This window comes from Xiphophorus hellerii, chromosome 9 (genome assembly GCF_003331165.1).
Source record: "Xiphophorus hellerii strain 12219 chromosome 9, Xiphophorus_hellerii-4.1, whole genome shotgun sequence".
NCBI classification, from domain to species: Eukaryota; Metazoa; Chordata; class Actinopteri; order Cyprinodontiformes; family Poeciliidae; genus Xiphophorus; species Xiphophorus hellerii.
The window spans coordinates 19769641-19782489 of NC_045680.1; the positions used below are offsets into that span (position 1 = coordinate 19769641).

Consider the following 12849-nt stretch of genomic DNA (forward strand, 5'->3'; position numbering starts at 1 on the left):
TAATTATCTTTTTTTCAATAAATGACTCAGTAGAACATTGTGAAAAATATGCATCCGTCTATTTGCCTATATCTACTGAATTTTGACGGGCTGCTGGAGGCTGGTGCTTAGACCTAGAGGGCAAAAGGCAAGCTGCATCCTGGTTGCCTCGTCCATTACAGAGCATTATTTCATATCTGCATACGTAACATTCTTTTTCTTGCTTATTTTCATCACTAATGGCAACTATTTCTAACAGTTAGTTTCCTTTTTAATTGGTTCCCCGTCATTTCATTTCACTTTGTCTTGATTACTGAGTTGAGCTGAACACAAAATTGCATTTTCTTGACTGTTGGCTTTAACTGTACTGAAGCAATTTTCTTCCTGTTTAAAGATATTTGATTTTGAAAAATGTGAAACGAGGGTGCTACTTTCATGCCTTAAAAGTATTTACTTTTTCATCATAAAACAACAAAAAGCTACAGACTCAAATGTATTTATTAAGCTAAATCAACCATGAAGCCTGTCAAAAATGTCTCCATCTCCAGGTGAAGTGTTCTACTCCACGGTGCCAGAGAAACTGAGCCTGGCCGCCGCCTCCACCCACTGCCACTCTCTGGGAGCCCAACTGGCCACCGTCGGGCAGCTCTACTTGGCTTGGCAGGCTGGTCTTGACCAGTGTGATCCCGGTTGGCTGGCCGATGGCAGCGTCCGTTACCCCATCAACGTCCCACGAAAGAACTGTGGCGGAGACGAGCCCGGGGTGCGGACGGTCTACAACAACCCAAACCGCACCGGCTTCCCGGACACCACCGCCCTCTTCGACGCCTTCTGCTACAGCGGTACCGAGAGCTCTCTGGTGTCTGATAAAGCCAATGTAAAACTGTTTGGGTAATTGCCATAGCAACAATTGCGAGGTCTCGGGACTTGCTTTCCATTCAGATTTTTAATTAGCACTAAGTGTGTGTGTGTGTGTGTGTCACACATGAAGGAGTTGGAGGAAGCCTGTGACATTTGTGTTCCTCCTGGTGGATTTGAGAGCTGGTGTGTTGGGTGCAGAGGAGGCTGAGAGACAGATGAAAAGAGGAAGAGGCGAGAACAAAGAACATTGCTTATTGGCTGACGTTGCCATTTCATCTTGAGTCAGATGCAAGTTGAAGAATTTACAGAAAAACTATCCACATCTTCTGAGCTGGTCCACATTTTGTCACGTTGTGACAAAATGCCGCAACATTCTAGCACATAATTGTGATTTAGTTTTTTTTCTTTTAAACACTTTTAATACTTTACTCCTAAATATTTACTATATTTACTACTAAATTTTTAACTGAAATTGAATGAAAGGTTAGATTATTAAAAAAAACAAACATTGATCATTGATCATCTCAGGAGCTGCAAGGAGTAGACTAACGCTTCACACTAAACAAACATCTAGACACTGAAACATGACAACCTCATGTTTCAGTGTGGGGAAGCGAATGAAGCTAAACACGTGGCATTGCTGACTTAATAAGAGGATGCAAAAGGCTTAAGACTATGACAGAAGGATCAGACAAAGTGCAGACCTAAATTTAATAGAATATAGTTGGCAATAATTGAAAAATGATATTCCGCTTTGCTTTGCCATCCAATTTGATGGGGATAAAGTTATTTTGCAAAAAAAGAATAGGCAAACGTTTAAGTGTATAAATGTGATAATCTAGACTAGACCTTCTGTAACCGTAGAGAAAAGATGTAGAGCATTAACTCAGCAGTGCTGAATACAAATGAATGGCACGCCTTTTACTTTTGTGAAAATAAAATAAAAATAAAAAACATGTATTTTTTTCCATCACCTTTTCAAATATGCGCTACTTTATGTAATCTGAAACTCAAAATACGCCCAAAGTTACTGTTTGTGGTCATGATGTGACAAAGTTGCAAGTTACAGTTTTATTTTCACATTGATCCCAATGCACTTCAGCTGGGTCACTGATTTATTGCTTCTAATTTTATGGCCTCGTATTGGTTTGTCGTCTTGCGCCGACTATAAAATGTACCGGCTTCATTTTCGAGACTGACATTTCCATAGATGAAGAAAAATGCCAGTTTCATCTTTCAAAGTGTCATCGCTAAAGTGAACCATTTGCATTACCTCAAATCGTTTTAAGTGAGCAAGAGCGGCGTGGAAACAGAGCGCCTGAGAATCTGTCAAAACAAACATATGATGGATGAATCCATCTGCACATTTGCATTAATATTCAATACAAATCATGCCTGCTAAAGTGAGATGTTAAATTGTAATGTGATTTGTTTGATAACAATTTTTACTTACACGAATCTCATTAAGACCTATTTATATTTGTTAGTTTAAAATGACAGGAGCTTGTTTTGAAAAATCAGAACCTCAAGCAGACGTGTCGTTTTTATGTTTTGCATTCACTCCAGCACTGATTATAATGACAGGTGTTGTGCAGCTGCAGATAATGCAAGTGAAGCGAAATGTGAATGTTGTGTGTTGCAGCCCACCAGCCAGCAGCGATCCAGGCTTCTGAGGCGAAGGCTTCGTTCCAGCCTCGGAGACCAGCATTGGAGGCCTCGTCTTTAGTCACTGAAGCCCAGAGACGGGGCCCCTCCGCCCGAACGTCCATCTGGGCTGACTGGTTTTCCTTAAACAAAACCGTAAGCCCCTCATTTAGTAAGAACGACGAGTCGTCCGAGACATCCGAAGAGCATGATTTAATCGACTTGAAGCCTGAGGAAAAGTGGGATGAAAGACACAATGGATCCACGATCAGCCCGATAGACGCTTCTGATGGAGCTGGCAGCAACATCACTTCTGGCTTCCCGGACCTCGAAAGTGCAGAGAGGCGTGGGGTTTCAGCTCATGAGGACCTGGATCGCAGTTATCTTGGATCAGACGCGCCAGTGTTGTCCTCCGTTGATTCTTCCACCCCTCAGCCTCAGGCAAGTTACAGTCTTCTCACTGAATTTGTTAACACTCTCATGAGGCCCTTTAAGTTCTGGACAGGGAGCAAAGGGACTGACAAGACAGAGAGGGGACCCACACTGCCTGAGGAAAGCGCTGCAGAGAATCAAACGCAGGGAGAGGCGTTTGGCAAAAATCTGAGTATCCCTAAACCCGGCGGAAACAAGGGCAGCATGGACAATGCCATCCTGGAGCACAGAAGTGGCACTTTCCCCCTCAGGGCTCCCAAAAGCGGACTGCAGAATTCAGAAAAGGGGCTGTCAGAGCAGGAAAAAGAGCTGATGCCTCTCATTAACCTGGTGCCTACGATCCAAAATGCCGAGCAGAAGCCCAGCAGCGCTCACCCTGCGAACGGAGGAACCAGCTCGATCAATGACAACCTGCAATCCACGTTTAATGGTAAGACCTCATCTGTGATTTTCACATGTCCGACATGAACTTATTGTAACCCCAAAAGCAATGCTGTTTCGTTTGAATTCAAGCCGAACAGAAACTGTTTGGCTTTGAATGGAGGCATGGTGCATTTAAATGCTGCTGGTAAATACGGGATCTAGTTACGTCACCCTTTTCAAACAGTCTCAGCCTCTGCGCTACACTTTCAATTCTTTCCCCTCGAGGATCCTGTAATATATTCCTCCGCAGGGCAATTTGAGGCATCGCGTGAAATTTAATTAAACTGTAATTGCAAACAAACAAAAGGGAGGCGTCATGTAGTGTATAGAAACCTATCGGCGGTGCTTTGTTTGCCGTGCAAGCCTGGCGAGCTTGAATTCCTCTCGTTCAAAACAAAGCCGACCTGCATCCAAACTTGAAGCTTATTCCTATGAGTCAAAGATGCATCAGGCTTAAAAGATTAAATGTGGTGAATAAATTAAATGAAAAGGAAGCAAAATAGAATTTTGGTCTTTGTTAACCAAAAACACAAGAAGGCCTTCTTTGAGGAATGTGTGGCTAGTAAAGGTCAACAGTTTATTTTCAGCTGATATGCTTTAAAAACCCTAATTTTAACAGACTTACTGCGTCTTCACTGAGAGTTAATGTGGGAGGGATAAAGTATGCAGGGTTTTTCCCATTTCCTGAATAGTGTGGATTGGATATATATTCAATGAGTCAATGTGGGGCAAACTGCCAGTTTCTTATGGTGTTTCTCTATCAGCTTTTCTCTTGTTGAGACTGAAATTATTGCCCATTCTTCTTGCAAAATTGCTCAAAGTCAACCAGACTGAATGAAGGACGTCTGGGATCATTAAGGTTCAAATCATGCCACAAATTCTCAAGGTAAAGGGTTGTCCTGCTGGAAGGTGAAACCTTGTCTGAGTGTTTTTTTTTCTCCCAGTGTTTAATAGGCTTTCTTCCAGAATTGCTCTGCATTAAGCTCTATTCATCTTCCTATAAACCCTCACCAGGTTCCCTGTCCTTGCAGAAGAAAGGAGTCCTCACAGCATGTTGCTGTCTACCACATGTTTTATGAGTGAGGTCTTTTCAGAGTCTTAGGTTTCTACCGCATATAGCCTTTTGCACACAAGTCAAAAAGTTACATCTTTTGCTTCTTCCGACCATCACCTAGACATCCACAACATGACTTTGCAGAGCAGATTTCTGATTATCTCCTTTCAATAATTAAAAAAAAAAACAATTTTAATTCCATAAACATCGCATTGTGGAGTGTTTCAAACAGATTTTTCCCACCATAGCAAAGGATATTTGCAGCTCCATGAGCTCCTTTTCATTTAATGTTTTCCTTTTCTGGCCCATAAGTCTACACTCTTTTCATTTCGAAGATGAGAAAAAAAACAGGGCCTCCAAGCTTTAGATGTTGCTCTAAATCCTAATCCTGCTTTAACTTTTCTTCTGGCATGTCCGCCATGTTCCTTGGTCTTCATGACTCTGCTTGTTCCATAATGTTTTCTAACAAACTTGCTGAGGACGTCAGCAAACAGCTGCAGTTAATCTGGGATTAAATTACAGACAAATGGATTCTGTTTACTGTTCAGATGGCTCCCAGAGACACCTGGTTGCACTGGCTTTCATTTATGAGGACTACAGTGAAGGGGGGTGAATAAATATGCATACCACACATTATTTCTGATCATAAAAGAAATCTAAATCATGCATAATTTATAACCCAAAACTGAGAAAAAAAATCGAATGAAATTTTAGGTTAAAAAGACGATTAAGAGGTATTATTACTTCTCTAAGGCGTCGTACAAGCTAGAAGAGTCCTACACCAAAAACTAACCAAGCAATACATCTACCGTAATAATAATAATAGACTGGGGAGACACACAAAAGCTGTAGAGGAAGGTGTAACACAGCTCATGGCGAAGGGAGGCAGCTTTGCTTCTAATAGCCATGACAAAAGGAGAGGACAGAGAGTAAGGCAAACACTCTCACGCAGACAGCTAGAAGAATTATTCAATAAGTGCTCTGCTTTTCTCACCTTACAGTTCCTGGCTTTATTAATATTAATACTCACCGTTGTGTTACCTGAAATCCCCTGGCAACTCCATATCAAGGTATTAACGAAAACTCAAGCTTTAGTCGCCATGCATTATTTACAGCCTTATCCAATTAACGCGGAGGCAGGCCTGCGCCTCTGCTCACTCCAATCTCCATCTACGTCTCAGCCAATTAAGGGCCCGGCTCCTCTGAAGGTAGACGCTAATGATCACAGTAGAGGGTGGGGAACAAACAAGACCGCAGCAAGGAATCGGAGGAAACGAGAGAGATGGAGAAAAGACGGTGAGGTGAAGAGTTTTTTTCTCTCTCTCTGTCTCTCTCTGAAGCTGCTGTGATGGGAAACTGCCAAGCTTAGGTTCCTTCCTATGGACTCATCAGAGGGTTGAGCTAACTCTGCCACAGCACACTGCAGGATGTCTGCTGGATCACAGCGGTCCTTTGCAATTAAAAGTGACATGTTGAGTTTTTGATTAAGTAGAACGCTTTGCTTTGCTTTGCCATGGATGCAATGCATTCTGGTGAAACGTTCATTGCTAAAGCGTTGAGGTTGTTGCCAACTACTGGCACAAAATAGGTATTGTTGATATTTGATTTGCTGCAACATTAAAAACTGCATAAAAAAACTGAGAGTGGAATCATTTCAGCCAAATAAATAGCATCTTCATAGCAGAAAAAAAAAAATCAAATACACTTTTCATTGTTGCTACAATAGCAGTATAAAAAAATATGTCAAAACTGAAAACAATATAAATGAAAACGACAGATTGAACAAAATATAATTACTATCCAGTGGTCTATGCTTTTTACCTGAATCTTTTACCAGATGGTAGAAGCTCAAATTTTCAACACGTTCAATGGAATCATGGTAGGAAATGGGAGACGATTCGATCTCCACCCGTCCCTCCTGCCTGTTAAAGGGGCAGTATTTTGTAAAATCAACTTTTTTAGGTTTATATTGTGCTATAATGTTATTTTCTCATCAAAATCATACATGGAGTGTTTCTCTGATTCTTTCATGCATATTTGGAAAACAAATCCTTGAAACTTGAGATGTCAGATTGCCAGTTAAGTTTCTTTTAAGTTATGTTTGCTATATATTGCATTTTTCTAAAAAAAAAAAAAAGTTACTTGACTATGTTATAAAATGCCACTATGTGCCTGGAAAATACACGATGTCACTCATTTGAAAAGCACTTTGCAGATTTGCACAATCACATGACTATCTCCCTCTGGAGACGTTCAATTGACAAGGTCTAGGTCAGGATGACTTTCTAGAAACTAGCCACTGATTATATTTGGACAGCTTGACAACCAGATGAATTCACAATGAAGGGAAAGCAGCTTGTGGTAAATTCTCTCTTTTGTCATAAACTAGACTTATTATTCAAAAAGCAGATTTGGAAATTACTTTTAATTCAACATATTCTCCATTTCGGCATGCTTGGCGCCCTTAAATTGAAAGAGAGTATATCTTGCAGGCTAACAAACAAATTTTTTCAGTCTGTAAGTATTGTTTTTTTTTTAACTATCAAACAATTCTTTGATTCTATTAATTCCACGTTTTCCCTTTAAAAAAAAACACACACATACACTACACGTCTCACATCAGCCCAGTCACCCCTGAGCCTGAACTGGTTCCATTGAAAAATGTAATGTAGATGCTCCTGACATGGTTCATAGATCCCTGCAATAAGTCCTCAGTGGATTTTATTAGACGCCGTATCTGTAGATGGTACGTTGTTTCCAGCTCCCCTTCCCTTCTTCCCTTTGTCGGGCTCCGCTCTCACAATTTAATATCATGTCTGCCTGACCCAGGAGATTCTTGCAGCCCGCTTACCCTGGTGAAGTGGAGTGAACGCAGCCGAGGCAGAAGCACTTACAGTTGGAAGCACGCAATTACAGTCTGAAAGGGGCTTATTATAAGTTTGTTTTGCAGCGTTTCTGCTTCGGGTTGATTTTTCCTTTCTTCTTGGTCTGCTGCCGACAGATTTACAGCAGCACAGATGAACTTAACCGGTGCTCTAAATGCTGCCATGAAATCATCCAAACCTACACCTAATCGTCACATTTTATTTATTACATGGGTCATTATGTAGATGATCAAACCAGATTAATGTGTTTAATTATTCCCACTTCCATCAGCGTGCAAAATAAAACTATGTAATTACCTATTTGGATTATTAATAGGACAATTATGTCTGGCTACAAGGCTCTTATGGTAATGAACCCGCAACTCATAAACCTCACTTAGGCATAAGGCAACGGAGCACCTTCTGAATAATTTACGTTCAGTTTAATGTTTTATGCATGGACATCTTTGTGTATGTTCTGGCTCGTGCTGTAATTTGTTGTGCCGCTGCACTTTTAGGACATGTTAAGCAAGCCGGAGACAGAGCTGAGCGAAGATGAATGCTGCATGCACCGGCCCCTCACAGATGCAGCTGCAGCGCTGCCCTAAAAAAAAGCCACCTCATACCAGCCATGACTCACTCATGCAGGCAGAATGAATTATTGATCGTGTTGACAGAGTCAGGTTTAAAGCTTGTAAGCTGATGAGGTACAGTGGACCACTTAATCTAAATAAAATGACCCCAGATGGAGCTGGTTGCAGAGCTAATTATTTGACTATTGTGTTGCAAACGCTCCTGTTTGTTTCCGTATGGCCTCCACCGCTGCAGGTAACTGTATATCAGCAAGAGGCTGTTTGGAGTAAAACACTCCTCAGGGACTGAGAGTAGTAGATGAAATTACGTTCAGGTATAGGCTCTCATTTGATGTGTGTGCATTTGCTGCATATTTTTGTTTACTTTTCTGCATTCCAGTGTTAATTTTTGTTTATTTGCTGTTAGCAAACCTCGTTGTCAACAACAGTAGGTTGTTCAAACAAAACTTTGTGATCAGTCACCTGTTCCACCATCCCTTTCTGTCACTTTGAAACGTATCTCCTCTCTTTAGCGGTCTATTTTAAGTCGTTTTGCTACACTTTACCCACTTTCACAGTTATACTTTTGTCTACAGATGAACACTAGTTTCGATTTCAAATATTTTTATCTTCAATGTGAAAAAAATATGAAAGAAAAATTCCTTTAGTTTCCTGCTGGGGACCACAGAAATGACATTAAAATAAATGAGTAAATACAGAACATTTTTATAAAAAACATCTTGAATAAGTTATGGTGAGGTGTTGAAAAGGAAACCAAGGATAGCAAAACTGTGCAAAATTGTCAGAAAATATCTGTGAAGAAATCTGTTTCATTTGGTATTAGTCAGACTCCATTAAATTATATTTCTATAATTTTAAAAAGGCAGTTTAGTTAAAGAAAAATAACTGAATATATAAATACCATTGAAGAAGTTGCATTGGTTTACCATTAAGCTGAGAATGGCTCGCCTCAATAAAGCCAAGCTGGTGCTAAGATGTGGTCACCTTTTCCTAATCATTGTAAAACTGTGATCTGTTTTTATTGGCAATTACAAATCCATAGATTTAGATCCTCACCACCCCAAGTGTTCAAATCATATTAATCACTTCTCCATGTCTTTTTCTTTCTTTCAGAATTTCTTCCTTCTGATCCCATTGAGAATTCCTCACCTTACAAACATGTCAACAAATCTGGCCTTCAGGGTTCCAAGCAAGGCCATTTCCTTGCTTCCGTCTCCAATGCTCACTTCCATTGGCCAATTAAGTCAGAAAATGGTCCCAAACGAGGTCGTCCTGAAAATGTGGCCTACCTGGATGAGCAAGAATCTTGGGAGCCAAAAGAATCTAAAGCAGGACCTCTGGAGTTGATGACGCTGCCCGACTCCCTTCATCAGGAGAACCTGGAGAACTACTCAGGTGAAGGCAAAGATCAGGATCTAGAAGGTGCTTTGACTGACAAAGGCAGAGCTGTATCAGGAGAAGAGAAAGACGTGGAGGGAAGTGGAAATGGAAGCAGCTTTCCGGCTGGCTTTGAAGTGAAAGTCAACACACTGTCCAGCATTGGTGTCAAATTAAGTCCCACATCCAAAGTTTCACCCAAACCAAGTAGTTTTGTGACAGTGGGAGAGCACACTACTCTGTCTCAGTGGCTGCTGGTTAATCAACCCACTGCCTCTCCTCAGGGTGCCATGGAGTCAGACACAGCTGAGGAGGCAAAGGGAGAGATACTGTATGTCCACAGACCAACTGAGATGCTCTCTCTGCCGTCTTCTTTGCAAACACAAGATGAGAGTAAAGAGATGGGGATGGCTTCCACACCTGCAGCTCTGCTGGAGGTACTGACATCTTCTGAGGTGACCACAGTCGAGCCTTTGGCCACAGAGCCACTCAGAACATATCCTGCCACCACAGTCCTTATCTCAGAAAATACTTCAGACACCTCTTCTACAGAGGAAGCATCTATTTCCATTTCATGGGTTCAGGAAAAGCAGAACATTAGTGTACCGGACCAGCAAAACCTTCTCCCTGTGACTCTGTTGCCTACTGAAGGAGCTCAAACTGGAGTCGTTCAATTGAGCACCAAAGCCATAAACTCTGAAATTGGCCTGACAGAAATGGAATCCAGATCTGCAGTCACTGAATCTTTTGTTGTGGGAAATGTCCGGACACCTTCCACAGAGTCAAAACCAGAGGAACACAGAACCACAGAGGCTACAGAGGACAAGGATGCTAGCAACCCGTTTGGCAGTCTTGTACCTGACTGGGCTTTCGGCCTCATTCCATCAGGTAAGTTCCTTTTTATATTACCAGAATATGAACGCATTGATAATGTCCCATCTATCAGTGATTTTGCTTATAAATAGGAGTTTTCTTAAGTGCTTTGCTGTGGAAATATGTTTTACCTCTGACTGAATTAATCTATTTTTGAGTTTGTGTCACTCTTAAATGTTCTCCAATTGTGAACAATTACCCCTCGTTAAATCACATTTTGTGGTTGACATTGATCTGATTGCGCTCAATTATGTATAAACAGCTTTTGTATGAAACCTTTTCTAACACATGAAGAAAGGTCTCTAAAAGCCCTTCCTTTTTTAAGGTTTTAGAAGGTCTCTAAAAGCAACACATCATGCCCCTGTCCAGGACCTTGAGTCACAAATGAGATTTATAGATTCAGAGAAAAATTTCAGCTGTTAGTGCAACTCTATGTGGCACATTGACCTCCATGACAGGTGGTGTAAAAATAAACAGTGGGAGGACATGAAATGTCAGGTTGTACCTTTTTCTTATCCTAATCTGCTGTCTTATTAATGGAAAAAGCAGGGTGTGTGTGTGTGTGTGCATGTAGGGGTGGGGTGTGCAGGCGTGTGTGTGTGTGTGTTACAGTCTTACACCTGGAGTACACAAGGTTTTGATTGGTTGCTTGTCTGTTGCTCTTTCTTCTGAAAAATGACCAGTTTTTCAGAGCTAGAATATGAAGAACTGGTGCAAAGCAAGAACTAGCATAACTTTTGATATGGAGGCAGTTTGGTGGTAGAAGCCATTGCCCACCAATCAAGATCTTAGAGGTTTTAGTCTTGTGGTCATCATAGAATAACTGCAAACAATACATCCACGGTCATACACAATTGTGTAATCCACAAAGAACGCAGAACATCATTTAAAACACGGTGGGTCTGACTTGTGTTCAATATTCAAAAACGAGAACGAGGCAAAAATTGAATCCATGGAAAAAGTTCCATAGTGAAAACTACAGGTTGTTTAGGATAACTTTTTTTTCCCTCTTAATAAATAAAACCATAATTTTGTTTGATATTAAAATGTATTTTAATTAGATGTCTAACATCTAACTGTGGCAAAAAAGTAATAACAGAAGATATCTGGAAGGCACTGTCTGTAGGGGACTTGATGAGAAGCAAAGGATTAAAGCGCCAGGAGGATGTTATCATTGTTGCACGGACACCATCTGACTTCAGAGTCTCTATCAAATGTCTCAAATTTAAAACATCCACTCCCCTGTTTCCTCCCCTGTGTTGCCTGTTGTTTCATTTTGCCAGTCCCCTCTGCTTCCTTGTCTAAAGGAAGGAATGGATTTTTATTCAACCCTGGTTCTCAGTTTATTTATTTTTTTAGCCTTTTCCTTCTTTTTCTTTTCCTTTCTCTCACTCCCACGCTATTACAGAGACAGCTGCAGACAGCGAGGCACTGCAGCGAGGTGAGACCAACTAGGTCTTAGGCAAGTAATTAGTGGGTCAGAGTGAGTGCAATTAGATGAACTGGGGAGCGACGGAGAACCTAGTGCCCGACAAATCAATGCAGACACAAACTACAAGATGGGACTTGTAATTGACTGCGGTCTCTTCTCATTTTCCAGTTTGCTCGCGTTTACTCTGTTCCAGTTTTGGGTGCTGGCCTCAACTTTTTTTCTCACGCATTCATTGTGCACCATGACGGGAATATTCTGGGGGGGGGGTTTGTCTCTGTGCGCTTGAATTGATTTTCTCTCTTTTATTTTTTTAATTGGACTTGCTACTGTGGCAAGATAAATGAACAAACATTGCTTTCTATAGCCACTTAGTCCCTTCTTGTCTAAATTATAATAAACATGTGCAGGCTCAAATGTTATATAATGTGATTTTTAAAGAACCTCTCTTTTTTTATTAATTAAATTTTTTTTCTCCAAGATATTTTTATGAAGATTTTCCTCTTGAAAATCTGATTACGGTATATTCCAATCAGAATTCACTTTTTTTAATGAACACTGGATAAAAGCAGTTTTCAAAGCATTAAGCCCATCTTTGAAGCTATAACAACCAGGAAATAAGTGAAAAACAAGATTAAAGACTAAATAAAGCAACCAAATAAAATGGGAAATAACGTTTTAACACTTTTATTTGACTTAAAGCACTGGGGGTTCTTGACACTCAAGAGTGCAGCACACATAGAGAAACACCCAATTATGAAATGAAAACAAAAAGGTCTGAACTTTGACTGGGGCATTCTAGCGTGTGTCATATATGTTGATCTAATTCGTTTTCTTGTAGTTCCAGTTTTATATTTAGGATTGTTGTGATGAAAGGTGAACCTCCTCTCCAGTTTCATGTCTTTTCCACCCTCTAAAATATTTCTTTCTTGGATTTCTCTATTTTTAGCTCCATCCATGTTTTCTTAAACTAATACCGTATGGAGCACATTATCTCCATACTCTTCCACATTTGTTTTGTTCTCTAGGTGGTTTGCAAACAGGACTTTTTAAGACTTTCTTTCAACAGTGGCTTTCTTCTTATGAAATGCTGAAGTTCATAACTATTAGTTGCATTGTCAAAAGGTCTTTAAAGATATGTTGAACAGTCTTTAGTAAGAGCCTCAACTGTTGTTGTTTTACAACCAAGACTTGATTCAAACTTTCTCCTAGCTTGTCTGCTGTCTTCCTTGTCTTCATGATGGTGATGAGCTGTACCGACACCGTTTGCTGATCGGCTTACCTCAAATTCTGATTCATGTTTCTGTGTATTGGCACATA

General features: G+C 40.6%; 1 protein-coding gene across 1 annotated transcript in view; it reads left to right on the forward strand.

Moving 5' to 3' along the window:
• The window catches only part of ncanb (neurocan b), a 179222-nt gene that overhangs the window by 66294 nt on the left and 100079 nt on the right, over positions 1-12849 (forward strand). The window contains exons 7-9 of the mRNA XM_032572020.1: positions 528-821; positions 2483-3346; positions 8964-10115. Of these exons, the coding sequence (XP_032427911.1) occupies positions 528-821; positions 2483-3346; positions 8964-10115 (2310 nt within the window). The remainder of the gene's footprint in view (positions 1-527; positions 822-2482; positions 3347-8963; positions 10116-12849) is intronic.